At 43.1% G+C, this 16,381-nt stretch overlaps 1 protein-coding gene across 1 annotated transcript in view; it reads left to right on the forward strand.

The window, feature by feature from the left end:
- Window positions 1-1,349: 1,349 nt before the first annotated feature.
- UBE2V2 (ubiquitin conjugating enzyme E2 V2) overlaps window positions 1,350-16,381 on the forward strand; it is a 30,363-nt gene continuing 15,331 nt past the window's right edge. Inside the window, exon 1 of the mRNA XM_065895079.1 lies at window positions 1,350-1,423. Within this exon, the coding sequence (XP_065751151.1) occupies window positions 1,408-1,423 (16 nt within the window). The 5' untranslated portion in view covers window positions 1,350-1,407. The remainder of the gene's footprint in view (window positions 1,424-16,381) is intronic.

Below are 16,381 nucleotides of genomic sequence, written 5' to 3' on the forward strand. Positions count from 1 at the left end.
GGAAACGCCGGGTCCTAACCCCTGGACCACCAGGGAAGCCCTTGCAATGTAGTCTTCTTAAACAAAATCTCAGAAGCAATACCCCACGCTTCTGTCTTATTTTATTCTTTCTTTTAAAATTGATTTTTATTGGCGTAGAGTCACTTTACAGTGTTGTTGGTTCCTTGCTGCACAGCAAAGTGAGTCAGTCATACGTACACGGATAACCACCCTTGCTCAGATTTCTGTAAGACATGGGCTGCTTCACGAATTTGCGTGCATCCCGGCAGGGGCCATGCTAATCCTCCCTGCTCCGGTCCAACCTTAGGGTATGTGCTGCCACAGTGGGCACTGCCTTATCTTATTCACTGGAACCTGGTCAGTAAACACAGCTCCCACAAAAGGTAGAGGGATATTGAAGTGCAAGGCATGACGCCAAGAGAGGGCCACCGGGAGCCACGGCAGAGGCTTCCCATCGCAGAGAGCGAACCGAACAGCGCCTGCTCAGCCGCTTCATTTTAGGGGGTGTGGCTGGGACCAAGCACTGACACCCCCTCCACGTTCAGAACCGAGCAGAGGGTCTGTCTCCTCCCCAAGCCTCCGCACAGTGCAAGGGACGGGTAAACAGGGGTGCAGGACGGAAGGCAGCAGCCCACCCAGCAGGCTCACCGCCCGGCCACAGAACGAGCCCCACTCATGTGGGCCGGGGCGGGGAGAGGTCCGCGCCCCCCGGGGACGTCGTGGCCTCGGGGGTCGTCCCGGTCGTCCCCGAGCCGCGTGGGCAGCTCCGCCCTCTGGACGCAGTGATGCTCCCCAATCACTCACAAGCGGAAGGAACTTTCTAGACTCAGGCACAGACTTCTATCACGTTTCTCTCGCGTGCCTATCTCAAAAGAAAGCACGAACAAGGTGGTTTAATTCTAGCGGCTCCTTAAAACTTTTTGTCACTCCTTGAATCATTTTCGACGGAACCGTCAACGCCCCTGCCTGGTCAGGGCCTCATTTCCACAAGCACTTCGTCTAACTCCACAGACGCCACCCTCCCCCGCGACCGAGGACGGCCCTCTGGGCGGCGCTAGCGCACCTGCTCCGACGCACGCCTATGACGTCAGAGCCGACGCGGGTTCTCGGAGCACGTTCCCCGCCCGGAGCATTCTGGCCTCGCGCTCTTCCTTTCTGTCACGGTGACTGACTCAATTCTGTCCCATGAGCTTAACCTGCACCCTCACACTCCGATTTGGCGGGACCGTCCCAGGAAGCCGGAAGCCGGAAGCCGGAAGCCGGAAGCCGCGGGGCGGGTCCGCGTTGACGTACCGGAAGCTGCGGGGCGGGAGCCTGGGGCCGGAAGCCGCGGGGCGGGCGGCGGCGCTCCCGGAGGTAGCGCGGACGTCGCGTGCGTCCGGGCGGTGCGTCGGGCTGCAGGAGAAGATGGCGGTCTCCACAGGTCAGTACCGTGCCGGGTCGCCTGCTTTTCCATCCCAGCCCGCGCTGCGCCTCTGCGCGCAGCTGGCGGCCGGCCTGGCGGTGTGGGAGAAGCCGGAGTACGGGCCCCCGGCCGCCGGACTTTCCGCGGACCGCAGCCGGAGCAGGGAGGGTCCTGGTGGCCGTCGGGGCGGCGGTCGTGCCCGTGCGTCGGCTGCGCGCCTGGGGGCTGGGCTGGGCCGGGCCGGGCCGGCTGGCCCGGGGCTCTGGCGGGCAGTGCGGGAGCGAGGAGGGGAGCCCGGGCGGGCCGCGTCCACCTGGGCGCGCGAGGCCTCGCGTGAGGGTCCTGGATGGAGCGGGTCCGACCCCCCGGCTCGCCCTGACGTGGGCGAAGGACAGGGCCATTCTTACCGACTGAATGCGTGTGGTCTTTTTTTCGCTGGAGCGAAAAACTGAGATGTAGACTAAATAGAAGCAAGGAGCTAGGTGAACACTAATTGAAGAAAAAGTGGTTTCTTAGATTAGCTGTTCCGCTCCTCTCGTACTGAATACAGTTTTGGTTTCCTCTGAGCACAGACGTTGAAATTCGGTATTAACACTAAGGTTTTAGAAATTTGACCATTACAAAATGTTAAAGGGGGACCGTTTTATTACTTAAAACGTTAAGACGTATGGTCTTTAATTTTTTCTAATCATTATTGAACCATGGCTGTGGAACAGTGTGGTTTTGTATTTCATGCCATCATTGCATAATAACACGAATTTTCAAGTCTTTGTGTACTTAAGTGGAAGGCTTCGGTGTATGTTGTAATGGGTACTTTTAAGGTAGTGCCGTTCTCCCTTCATTTTAATGAAGAATTGCGTCTTTTGTATCGCATCTTTATTACGTACAGGTGTCAGGATAAGCTGTTTAACGATTTTAGCGTTGGGGAGCTATTTCGGTACACTTGGGGTCAGAGCTAGCTAGTAAAGCGTGCATGATTTAAAAAGTGACATTTTAGTGTTAAAACTTTACTGTCCTTGCTATTTGAAATCGAGTGTGCTTGTGCATTAAAACTCCATGTCTTTTTAAGAGTTGTGCTTCGTATCTGAAGGTTCTTGAAAATTTAGTAGTAAAGTGGTGTGTTTCAGTTTGATTGATAATCTTCATTTTGTGGATTTCACTATTTTATTTAAATACGATTTTTCTCCCCTTTAACGTTGTACCTGTGAGAGAGTGTGGAAATATTTTGAAAAGACCAATGATTAGATTATGTTAATGGCAGGTGCTCTTTGTTAACCACAGTGAGTCATTTTTGGAAGTTGACTATGCATTATAAAGAAGTTGCTGAGAGATTATTAGCACGTTTATTGTACATTGGAAGCCTGTATTTTCTAGTTTATATTTCAGCATTCTAATTGTTACATTTACGCTGCTTTTAAATTTATGAGATTCGAAACCTGAGCATAATCAGAAAGAATATCTTTTAGGCAGTTAGTTGATGTTTTCTTAAATCACTGAAATTTGTTTTGAAACTGTTGTTAAAAATTGCGTTGGCGAATTTCATATACCGTTTATTCCTTTTCTGTGCTTTACAACATTGACACTATCGTCCAGCTTGGGGAGAGAGGAGTGCAGAAGCAGTTTTGGACTATGTTTTGAAACTATTTTTAAATTATATTTTCTCTTAGTTCTACTTTTGTATTGTTTGCCTCTTGGTAGCAATGTGAAATAAATGTGATAAAGATTGAAATTTTAAAATTAGGGTGTACTGTACATGTTTTTTTTTTGCAGTACGCTGGCCTCTCACTGCCGTGGCCTCTCCCTTTGTGGAGCACAGGCTCCAGACGCACAGGCCCAGCGGCCACGGCTCACGGGCCCAGCCGCTCCGCGGCATGTGGGATCCTCCTGGACCGGGGCACAAACCCGCGTCCCCTGCATCGGCAGGCAGACCCTCAACCACTGCGCCACCAGGGAAGTCCCATGTTTTTTTATTTAAGCCAAAATAATCTTGATAAAAATAGCTCTTTAATAGTCCAAAAAGAAAAAGACAACTGACAGATTTTTTTAAAATTTTATCTAAAGCATTATATTTTAACTTGCATTACCTAAATCATATGCTTTTAGTCTTTCTGTTACTGGAAGAAAAATTGGCAGGAAGAATTCTAACTAGACTGAGACCTCTAAGCTGACTGATATGATACTTTGCCATACCATTTGGTCCTCTTTGTTTTGCAGTTGAGTAAACTGAGGCCTGAGGAAATACAAGGTTTTATATAGTTGGTTAGCAGTAGAGTCCAGATCAGAATCAGGTTTTTTACTCTCAGTCTAGTGCTTTTTCCATCATGAGCAATTATGAATTTGGAATAATCCTGAAATCAGGAATCTTACATCCTTTTAGGCTTGAGAGTGGCTTTCATACTTCTCTTCCTAGCAGAATCCTTGTTTCAGACTGTCAGATGCTTCTTGTGGACAGAAATAGGGCTGTGGTGGAGACCCCACTGGCTAGGTTCCCCTTTCCCAAGAGACAGTCACCTCTGGGGGTCAAGATGATTTCATAGGACACGGCTTAAGAAACACGACTCTTTGGGATAGAAATTTGTTAGTATATTTAGTGCCTGTGATTCAAAAATTTAATCACATCTCAGCACTAATAGAAGTATTAATGTTAGCTTATAAAGTGTGGTAAGTCTACGTAAGCCATATAGGTGGAAAACAACCACAGTGAGGCCTAATTACCTTTTTCAGAAGTGGGAAGCATTATGTATACTGGAACAGGAACTGGGTTGGCTGTGTTTTGATTCCCTTGCTGCCCTGGTAGATTGCCATGCTAGGCGTGCAGTGAGTCTCATAAGCCTTGCTTTTCCGTCCTTTCTATGAAAAGTTTGGACTACATGATTTTGTTTGTTTTCCCCATCTTCAGGATGAAGATTTGTGGATATGGGCAGAACTTGGGAGTAGTAATAGAAGAAGAGATTTGCAGGTGTAAATCATAGAACCTGGAAATTAAACAATATAAGAGCTGAACTGTAATAGTCCAGGCTATTTCCCTCTTGAGACTTTAATAACAGGCCTGGTAGATTTGTCTATGTGAGTTAGGAACCTGGGTGCTCTTGACGTATGTTTGCTCTTGGTAATATCATCAGGCAATACAGCCTATCAGCAGTCCTCCCTTTGCGTGGTAGTTTGGGTGGCATACTGAAACTGTTCAGAGCAATCTTACTAAGTGAGAAAAATTATTATTCTGTGACCTTTGAAAATGTTTGCTGAAACATTGAAAATTCCTGGGGTTACAAGCATATAGGAAAAATGGAAAAAATAGTAAAACTAACATTTGTTTAGTACGCTGTAGTTTAAACGTGAGAAATTAAGAACTAGAGTGTTTTTGGTTATAAAACGCTTGTCAAGAGTAGTTTGAACAATGCTTGCCTTATCTTTTTATCGTATAACTTATGTGGAACAAGTATCTTTTCTGTGCTTTGGTGAATTGTCATACTCCTAAATTTGGATCTGCTTCCAGTATTTTGTCATTTGTGCTTTCAGTGTTAGGAAATACCTCTGAGAGTTTCTTTATTGTGAAGTTTTTCACTTCCTCTGGGACACGGTCATCCTTTTCCTACATCTCCTTTCCTCATTTATGTCAGTAAGCTCACGTTCACAGAATTCCTCTGCCTGCTCTTCCGGAGTCTCTCCGATGTTCCCACAGTCAAATTTCTTCTGTGACTCTCTTTACATTTGTTCAGATTTCACTTCCCGTGTTGCCAGTTCTTGTTTCTCTGCTGGACTTTCACCTTTGTTGGCTATTTTTATGGACTGTCACTGGTAGACAAGGAGGCAACTCTATTCCATGCTTTGCTCTCTGTTAACTGAGTAAGAGATGTGCAGTGAGCCTCAGGTACACGCTGAAAGCTGTGAAGTGCTGGCTGCTGGTTGGGACTGCTCGTCTGTCACTCACATGGTCACCTGTGGACTGAGGAGATAGCAGCCACGTGTGAGCTCTGTGCGCGTACTCATTGTCTGCGTACCATGGAGACTGGAGTCTGAACCCTGTTGTTGGGGGACTGGTGTCTCACTAAACCGTGGTAACTGAAAGTCACACGTGTGGAAACCATGAAAAGCGGAGATTGCCCATATGCGGAAACATCCACTTAGCAAGTATTTGGGGAGCTGTTTGACACAAAACTTCAAAATGGATGTGAGGTATGTAGACTGGAACAAGTGGAATGAAATCCAGTGTTCAGAAGTTTGTTTCAGGGGCTTCCCTGGTGGCGCAGTGGTTGAGAGTCCGCCTGCCGATTCAGGGGACGCGGGTTCTTGCCCCGGTCCAGGAAGATCCCGCATGCTGTGCCGCGGAGCCTGCGCGTCCGGAGCCTGTGCTCCGCAACGGGAGAGGCCACAACAGTGAGAGGCCCGCGTACAAAAAAGTCTGTTTCAAAAGTAGTTAACTGTTTTAAAAGAGCAGATGTATTTATAAGTAAATCTTTGAGATATTATTGTAAGATGGGACTTCAGGACTGGGTTTGGAAGTGTATTCTTGTTTACACAGTCTTTGCTGACTTGTGTAAGAGCAGATGTTATTTTCAGTTTAAGTTGGAACTCAGCAAAGTTTGAAACAACAGAAGGGGAGAGAGGTCCTTATGGCTTGTATAGGTCCTTATACATATATGGGAATAGTAGTGCTCATGGAAAGTACATTATGAATCATTTAGGCTCTAGGCAAAGTATATTTTATAGATGAGCGCTATCTAGATATGAAATGACTTTCACAAGATTACTTAGCTAGATGCTGAGTCCAGAGCTAGTTTCTTGATTACAGGTTCTTTGATTCTGCTTCGGTATCATGCTGTGTTCTATAAACTTTTTGGTTGCTTCAAGTAAGTGGAATCATACAGCATTTGTCTTTTTCTTTGTGACTTATTTCTCAGCGTAATACTCTCTAGGTCCATCCGTGTTGTCGCAAATGGCAAAATTTCATTCTTTTTTATGGCTGAATGGTATACACACACAGTGTATTTGTGTGTGTGTGTGCACGCACGTGTGTGCACCTTCCACGTCCTCTTTATCCATTCATGTATTGATGGGAACTTACGTTGCTTTCATATCTTGGCTGTTGTGCATAACGCTGCAGTTAACATAAGGGTGCGTATATCTTTTTGAAATAGTGCTTTTGTTCTCTTCGGATAAACAGCCAGGAGTAGAATTGCTGAATTGTATGGTAGCTCTATTTTTAATTTTTTGAGGGCCTTCCGTACTGTTTTACATAGTGGCTGCACCAATTTACATTCCCACCAACAGTGCACAAGGGTTCCATTTTCTCCACATTCTTGCCAACTTGTTTTTTGTTGTCTTTTTGATGACAGCAATTCTGACAGGTGTGAGGTGGTGTCTCATTGTGGTTTTGATTTGCATTTCCCTGATGATTAGTGATGTTGAGCACCGTCTTTTCGCGTGCCTGTTGGCCATCTGTGTGTCTTTGGAAAGATGTCTTATTCAGATCCTCAGCCCATTTTTTAAATCAGGTTGCTTTTTTGGATGTTGAGTAGTATGAGTTCTTTGTATATTTTGGATATTAATCCCTTATCAGACGTAGTGTTTGCCAGTGTCTTCTCCCATCCTGTTGGCTTCCTTTGTGTTATGTTGATAGTTTCCTCTGTGCCAAGCTTTTAGTTTGATGTAGTCTCATTTGCTTATTTTTGCTTTTTTTTCCCCTTGCCTGAAGAGACATCCAAAAAATTATTGCTAAGACTGATGTCAAAGAGCATACTGCCTAAGTTTTCTTCTAGAAATTTTAAGGCTTCAGATGTTACATTTAAGTCGATGGATTTTGAGTTTACTTTTGTGTGTGGTGTGAGGGAGTAGTCCGGTTTGATTCTTGCGCATGTAGCCGTCCGGTTTCCCCAGCACCATTTATTGAAGTCACTGTTCACTGTATGTTCTTGTCTCCTTTGTTGTAGGTTAATTGCCCACATAAGTGTGGGTTCATTTCTGCTTTGCCCGTCTTAAAAAATTTGCATTATTTGTCTCTTTATTGTTGAGTAGTAAGCGTTCTTATATATTCTAGATACAAGTTCCTTATTAGATGTACGGTTTGTAAATATTTTCTCTCTGTAGGTTTTTTGGTTTTTTTGATGGTATCCTTTGAAACCCCAAAGTTTTAAATTTTGATAAAGTCCAATTTATCTGTTTTTTTCTACTTTATTAAGATGAAAAGTCTGGCTTTTGGTATGTACTTCATCGTCTACCTGACTCTTTGTTTTAAAAACATCATGTTGACATATGTAAGTTCTAAGTGATGATCTGGTTATGATTATTATACAGGATTACCACATGACAGAGGGTAGGAGTCTAAGCCCTGCCTTGCCAGGTGTGAGGTTTAATGTTACATTAACAGAGTTATATAGCCAGATAGCAGGCATGCCTCAAGCAGTTTATTCTTTGTAAGTATGTAATTATGCCATAGATTTTTTTCAGTCTAGTGACTGGAATGTTACTGAAAAGTACCAACAATGCATAGCTTGGTTTACTGTTTGTTATTCATGGTAGTGTCACCTGCTAACTAAATTATCGGTTACAGCTTACTAAACAGTATCGATGTAAGTGGTTGTTTCCTGAGAGGATATACTTAAGTTATTGAAAAGTTTTAAATTTTCTCAAGTGTTCACCCTGCCAGCAGTGACTTGGCGGGATACTTCCTTTGCTTCTAACTGCAGCTCCCTGGTGCCACAGGAGAGCCCCTGTACCCTGTAGGTGGTCTCCGGGAGGGAGAGAGGGAGGTGAGAGAGGGAGGTGTGCCAGTCCTCACTCCATTTGGAAGTTCCTGCTGGAGAGGAAGCAGAGTATGTTGTGGTTCACCTAGCTTTCTGCCACTCCCGAGCTTATTCTCAGGGAGGCATTCCTTCTGAGTTCTGAAGTAAACATTGCTCGCAGGTTTCCTGGACAATATTAAGTAACTCGGTTCTCCCTGGTTAGTCTGCCTCATTGAGATAGCAGTAGTGTTCTGAGCAAAATCTCTTGAGGTAGCTTATTGCATTTGAATGCATCCGCCTACATGGTTGTCCTCACCCATCACCACCGCCAAGATGCTGGGGAAAGGATTCTGTGTTCGGAATCGGCATCACCTGCTTCAGGACTGGCCCGTAAGTGTCGACAGAAAGGTTGAAAGTAAGCGTCTGCCATAAACGCACCACGTGTTTATTGAGTGCCTCCGATGTTGTCATTTCCTTATGGTGCAGTTTCTATATGAGTGATTTAATAATGAGAAAACAAATGGTTCAAGTAAAATCTAGCTTTCCCCCTTTGTGTATTATAATGTTTTACTTTTAAATTTTGTTTTGAGTTTACTTTTTGAAGTGAAGCGGTACTAAAAGGATATTTTGTGTTCAAATACTTTCATTAAATAAACACATGAAGCTTCATATTTTCTCCTTGCCTGAGTTAGTATACAGCACATAGGCCGTGAGAAGAGTTGCAGAATTTTGGGAGAGTGGCTTTGGCTGGCACCTACAGAGTACCAGTAGCATGGCTCACATTCTACTCCACGTACTGCAGCTTCCATACCGCGGGTTCGAGGCGCCTTGCAAGTCCTCTAATCCAGAGGGTTTGTGTTTGAAGGCATAGTACAGATGCTTCAGATGTACGTTTGATTTGAAATTTTTTTCAGATTTATTTTCACCTGCCATATTTCATCAATTCTAAGACAAATTTTAATATCTGAAATGGATATATGGCTTCAAACAGTGATTTATTCCTGTGATTTGGGGGCTGAGTGTGTGGTTTTGCCGGTCTCCCTTCACCTGACGGTGGGCTGGGCCTTGTGCCCAGGTGCCTTGGTTCTAGTCCACGTGGCCACTCCAGGTGCTCTGTTTGGACTTCCTCGCACCCCAGTAGTGTCTGGGAGGTCAGAATTTGTATGGTGGTTGGCTTCCAAGAAAACCAAACAGAAGCTATAGGGCTCTGACGAGGCTCGTCCCAGCCCAGAACCACACCAGCATCGCGTTCTGTCAAAACAAGTGGCAAGGCCAGCCCAGAGTCGGGGGGAGGGGAGTAGCCCTGGCCTCTGACCAGGAGGGCGCGTGCCTGGAGACAGGAGACAGGTTGTTCACAGCTGGCTCTGAGGCTGGCTACACTCCCTGTGCTTTGTTCTTGAGGGTGGATTTCACAGACTGGAGTATAAATCAAAGTGTATAAATATTTTAAAATTCTTGTTATATTTTGTCAAATTCCCTCTTCAGCAAGGTGTAGTCAATTTCCAGTGATGTGTAAGGATGGATAAATGTAGTTTATCCACTGTCTTGCCGGCATTGTGTTTACTGTGCTTTTAATTTTATTTTTTGATGGGAGTACAGTAATGTCATTTTTTTTTTTTTAAGGCTGCATGTTTTTCTTATTTTCTCTTTTGGTTCATTTCTTTTTTTTTAACATCTTTATTGGGGTATAATTGCTTTACAATGGTGTGTTAGTTTCTGCTTTATAACAAAGTGAATCAGTTATACATATACATATGTTCCCATATCTCTTTCCTCTTGCGTCTCCCTCCCTCTGGTTCATTTTCTTGTTGGATTATCAGTTGTATTTCATATCTGTCTATGAAATACATATTATCCATTTACTACTTCAGTGTAACTGGTTATTGATGATATAGAGTTTTAATATTTTAGAAATCAACTTAAAATTTTTATACCTTATGTTTATTACTATTTCCCTTTTGCTTTTTTTCTTTTTTTTTTTTTGACTTCTTAGGATAGGGTCATGTCTGATGTTCTGAAACAGTCCTCCAAATGGAATTCAAGAATCCTAAACTTGGGAGGAGCTTTAGGAATAACGTGGTTTCGCAAGGGTTCTGATGCTGAGGATGGAGGTGGGGCAGAGACCTGGGGACAGGATTTCTCCTTTCTCTCCAGTCCAGCCGGACCCCTCCTGAAGTAGGCTTCTATGTGCGGGTCAGTGAGCTGGGTTGGGGTGGGCTCATGTAGTTTAGTCCCACATTTTACATCAAAGTACGCAGAGTGGAAGAAAAAGACACTTTGCCCAAAGTCACCTGTCTAGTTTTGTGGTAGAGCAAAACTACTACTTTAGGAAACTTTCCTGTTGCTTTTGTCATCTATGTGCCTCTCATACGCTGTGATTTCTGTGTCTTGCTGCCCTGATAGGCTGTCGATTCCATGAGGGCTGGGACTGTCAGTGTGAGATCCCACGGCCTAGCACAGTTTCTAGCTCGTGCTTGATGTTTAGTTTTGGTTATTGGAAATAAATAACATCACAGAATTACAACAATAAAACGAACCACATTTTTCTTAGTGGAGGCATTTAACGTTTTTTCCCGATTGCTCTTTCATCACAGCCGTTGTTGTTCTCCCCTCTGCCCTCCTGTCCTTGAAGTCTGTGCTTAAACCCCTCCCTTGGTCTTCACTGCCGCAGGTGAAGTCTGAATTTGTAAGCACGCCTGTCCTTCCAGGCAGTTTCTGGCTCTTTGCCCATTTATCCTCAACTGCTATCCCCACACATTGCCTACCATTCTTTCTCTCCTTGTTTAGGTACTGTTTCTCCTCTTTTTAGACGAAAGATTTTTAAACACCAGAAAAATGCATGAATACACATGCACCCACCCCCAGCTCTCTCAAACGCTAATAAATTATTCTTGCTTCAGGTTTTCTGGTTTTTGGGTTTTTTTTTTTTTTTTTGCGGTACGCGGGCCTCTCACCGTTGTGGACTCTCCCGTTGCGGAGCACAGGCTCGGGACGCGCAGGCTCAGCGGCCATGGCTCACGGGCCCAGCCGCTCTGTGGCATGTGGGATCCTCCCGGACCGGGGCACGAACCCGCGTCCCCTGCATCGGCAGGCGGACTCCCAACCACTGCGCCACCAGGGAAGCCCAGGTTTTCTGTTTTTTGAAGAAACGAAACATTACCAGGACCCTTCCAAGTACTAGGCCCCTTTCTCTTTGCCCACAGGTGATCACTATCCTGATTAAGGAGTATATTCCACAAACATTTTTATACCTTTGCTAGATATGTGTGTGCTCAGGAGGAGTATAGTAAAGGTCTGTTGGTACATAGCTTTGTTTGTTTTTTTTTGGTTTATTTTTTCTTTTCAGTTATGGTAAAGTGTATGTAACATACAGTTTACTGTCTTAACTGCCTCTGTCCAGTTCAGCACTATCATGTATTCACTTTGTTGTGCAGCCAACCTCCAGATCCTTTTCACCTTGTGAAACTGCAACTGTGCACTTACTGAACAACATGTTTGTAAAATTTTAGCATTGATTGATGCTTGTAGCTCTAATTCTTTCATTTTAATTGTAACAGTATTCTGTCATGGATTATACTATGTGATGCTTAGGTTGTTTCTAAATTTTCACGATTAGAAATCATGGTAAGTGAGCCTTCCTACCTCCAGCCCTTTGCCAGGATCTCCGTGAATGTTACCAGTTTCCTCCCAGAGTTGTACCAGTTTATGCCAACCTCAGCAGTGAATGAGCCTCCATCTCTACATCTTCGTCAAACCAAGTATTGCCAGACTTAATATTTGTCAGTCTGGTGGAGAGTCATTATGGTTTAATTCATGTTTCCCCTGATTACTGTTGAGGTTGAGCACCCTTTTTATATGTTTATTGTACATCCCTGTTTCCACCCCTGTGAACTTCCTTATTCACTGTTTTGTTTTCCTCGTTGACTCATAGGATGACTTCTTTGTATATTTTGGATGCTGACATTTCCTGGTTATGTTCCTCATAACAGTTTGTGGCTCTTTTGTCAAGTTGGTTTTTAAATTTTAGTCAAGTTTATCAATCTTCTGGTTTGTGCTTTTTTTTTTTGTGGTATACGGGCCTCTCACTGTTGTGGCCTCTCCTGTTGCGGAGCACAGGCTCCAGACGCGCAGGCTCAGCGGCCATGGCTCACGGGCCCAGCCGCTCCGCAGCATGTGGGATCTTCCTGGATCGGGATACGAACCCGTGTCCCCTGCATCGGCAGGCGGACTCTCAACCACTGCGCCACCAGGGAAGCCCTGGTTTGTGCTTTTTTAAAAGAAATCCTTTCTTATATCCCAAGGTTGGAGGAAATCATATATTTTCCTAAAGTCTTATGTTTTGCTCTTCACATTTAGGCATTTAATATGCCTAGGATTGATTTTCATGTATGCTGTGAGATAGGGATCTAATTTATTTTTCCATGTGGATAAAATTTTCTAACATCATTTACCGAACAGTCCAGTCCATTCTTTCCCTATTTTTTTGTTTTGAAATAATTTCAGATTTACAGAAAAGTTACATGAACAGTATGAGGAAATCCTACCCCATACTAATTAAGATTTTTGCACGTGCTTGCGTGTGTACTCTTTCCCCGCCCCGCCACAGACACATTTTTTTTTAATGAAGCATTTGAGAATAAGTTATAGACATGTCCCTCTTCGCTGCTAAATACTTCACTGTGCATGTATTGAAGTCCAGGACGTTCTCTTACTTGATAATATAATTATCAAAATCAAGAAATTAACTTTGATACCGAACTTTTATCTCTGGGCCCTGTTCAGACTGCCAGTTTTCCGCTAATGTTCTTTAAAGCAAAATAATTACATATATATTTTTCTGGTACATGATTCAAGATTGGTCTTCTTTTAGTGTGGATTCCTGCTGACTCTTTCTTTCTTTTTTTTTTTTTTTTTTTTTTGATGTGGACCATTTTTTAAAGTTTTTATTGCAGTATTGCTTCTGTTTTATGTTTTGGTTTTTTGGCCACAAGGTGTGTGGGATCCTAGCTCTGACCAGGGACCGAACCTGCACCCCCTGCTTTGGAAGGCGAAGTCTCAACCTCTGGATTGCCAGGAAAGTCCCCCTGCCGACTCTTAATGCTGCCTTTATTACATATCCTGTTTTCATACATGCATGTATCTGTTTGGAGGCTTTCTTTTTCATTAGTTTGTCGATTCTTGCACTGACTTCACATTATCTTAATTACTTTCTTTGGCTGATGGGGAAGTCTTAATATCTAGGGAAGTTATCCCCTCTGTTTTCTTTTTCTTTAAAAGTGTTCTCAAAACTCCTGCCCCTTAAGTTTTCCATAAGAATATTAGGACTCTTTGTCCTGTTCCAAGAACAGTGCTATTGGAATTTCAGTTTAAATTGGAAGAATCTGTGGATTAGTTTGAGGAGAACTTATGTATTTGCAGTGAGTTTCTCATGTAGGCAGATTGCTCTGTTTATTCAGTTTTTTGACATTCTTTGCTTATGTTTTTTAATTTTCCCCACTGACGTCCTGAATATTTTCACCTACTCTCCCCCTGAATGGTTTCTTTTATGTTGCACCTGGAGAGTTTCTTCTTCAAGGAGACCTTCCTTGTCTGTTCTTTGGGGTTGGTTGTCCTTCCTAGGTGTCCCCAGAGGATGTTTTACTTTGTGTTGTTCTATCTTTTTAACTGTCCTCCTCTCATAGACTGTAAACTTCTTGAGGGCAAACAAAGGTTTTGGTCCTCCTGGTATCAAGTGCCTAGCATAGTAACTACATCCAGTAGTCAGAGGTTTATTGAGTGAAAGGATGAATTAATGTAGAAGTAATGGATATGATCAAATAGGTTTCCCAGTGCTTTGATGCCTAATGCATGTTCCTCTACATGTGGTGTTTTCCTAATTTTGTTTCATCCCATTAAGGAAGAAAAGAATGTTAAAACCAAACAGATATTCGAGTCTTAAATTTCTGAAAAATTAGAAAATATTATTCACAGAGAGCTTTTGTAAATGCTTCTGTTAATATATAATTTTAAGCAATGCAAAATCAGAAGGTAAGTCCCTGTTCCTTAGACTTGAATTTTAAAACTCTCTTTATGATGTTTTTGTTTTTATAGTGAATTTCAACAATGTGTATATTTTGAAAAATATGTGTTTTAAGTCGTACACATTCTGAAGTTTCCCTGCTTTCTTTTTTATTTTCTGAAGTATGCAGTATACAGTAATGGAAACAGTTGTACTCATGCTGAGAAATGTGAATTTCACTTTTGACTCAGCTACTGGCTTGCCATGATCCTCAGTGAGTTACTTCATGTCTTTGATCTTTGTGAAAATATGGATATATCTGCCCATCATACCTCAAAAGATATTTCCCTTATTCAGTTAGATGACTGTATGGGAAAGTACTTTGAAAAATATAAAATGACAGTTATATTATTTCCCTGGATAGGGAAATATTTTCCTTCGTGCACACCCAGGTGTGTGATATATGGAAAGGCTCTTTTTACCAGCGTTCAGAGCAGGATTTATTTTTGGCAGTTGCCCCCACAGCTGGTCATGACGTGTTCCTCCTCCCATCAGATTTGCAGGGCCAGGGATGTGCGTGCCATCCGGGACTGAGGGGAGGGAGTGAGAGTAATGGCGGGCAGCTTCGGCTTTGAGACTTGTTCCCTCCTCGCCTCCCCCACTCGCTCTCCATGTTTTTAGGGTGAACCTTGTGAAATCACTTTCTGTTGATCACAGAGATGCCTGAACACCAGCAGTTTCACTCATGTGGCCCAACCTAGTAGTTTAAGCCTTAATTTTCTTACTTAGTGAAATGGTGATGTTAAAACAACATAAGGTAAAATTTAATGCTTCTGCCTGTAAAGCTTTTAGCAAATGTCTGTCACATAGGAGGTGCTCAATAAATATGTCCATTTTAACTAAGTCAGCCTGCTGGGAGTTTGCGGGGACTCCGAACTCCCAGAGTGGGATGGGAAGCAAGCACTCAGATTACAAGTGGGACTGTTCAGGAGTTCCATCTTAGCAGCGTGCCTCCTCAGGTGTGTCGAAGGGTGACAGAAGCCCAAGCGCCTAAGAGAACTCTGCGGGGGCAGTTACGCAGCCTGGCCGGCCCATAAGCTGGGCGCCCCGACACTCCCTCCCCTAACCTACCACCGCCACTCTGGGCATGTAGTGCGGGGAGCCGGGGTGTTCGTGAGGACCAGCTACCTAGGACTGGAAAGCAGATAAGATGGAAGAAATTCATTCTGTTTGTATGGGGGTTTTCCTTTCATTTCTGTAGGTGATGATGATTCACCTGGTCAAATAGTGTGAAAGGGTGTCCAGTGAAGTCCTGCCCACCCCGTTCCCCAACGTGACTAATACTATTCGCCAGGACATTTGAAAATGGTACTTGATTATGCTTATATAGAAACATGTTTGTAAGTGAGGAAAAGAGCAAGTTACAAAATTATAAGTCATGATATCATTTGGGAAAAAACACAGAAACCATATATTACTATATATGGAAAGTAATCTGAAAAGAAATAACACTGAAATGTTCATAGTTATTTATTTTTGGGTTTTCTACATCCCAGAGTGTGGAACTGGAATTCACCTGGCCCTCTTCAAAACTATACCACCTCATCTTTTTTTTTTTTTTTTTTTTTAGTGTTATCAGAGCTTTCTTAATTTAGATGGTTGGTTGCAAAGTGATGTTAAATTTGCTTTGCTGTCATTTCTTACGTTTGTATGGATAGATTGACAGATTTATTACTGTTTAAGGTTTTATTTGGGCTTTTTTCCTTATAACTGAAAAAGGTAAAAATATTTAGAGTTATAATTGGGAAATCCATGTCCCTAATAAACAGCATTTCAAGACTCATTCTAGTGTTTATTTGGCAGTGTTTATGCCTTTACTTTTGGTATTGTGGGAATTAAAGGTACATTATTAGGAATCGGATAGCCTTGAGATTAAAAACTGGAAGCATGTTTTCTAGGTTGTTTGCATTCAGCATTTTGCTTTTGAATAATATTATTTTGGGTCTTAGGTCTTATGAATGGAGGTTCATTGTAATGTAGTAAGGAGGAGACTAGATTAGTGGATGCCTGGAGACTTGGGTTTTTGACTTGGTTTGGTAACTAACTGGTAGTTAAGTGACTTTAGGATTATCACCTAACTTTTCCTGGTGAGAATTTTCTTTTCTCTAAAGAGTTAGGTTTTGGGCTGGATGGTCTCTGAGGATTTTTTTCTTTTAATGAAGATCCCAGACTAAGGGATTAAAGTATTTAAAACTA

This window comes from Phocoena phocoena, chromosome 17 (genome assembly GCF_963924675.1).
Source record: "Phocoena phocoena chromosome 17, mPhoPho1.1, whole genome shotgun sequence".
NCBI classification, from domain to species: Eukaryota; Metazoa; Chordata; class Mammalia; order Artiodactyla; family Phocoenidae; genus Phocoena; species Phocoena phocoena.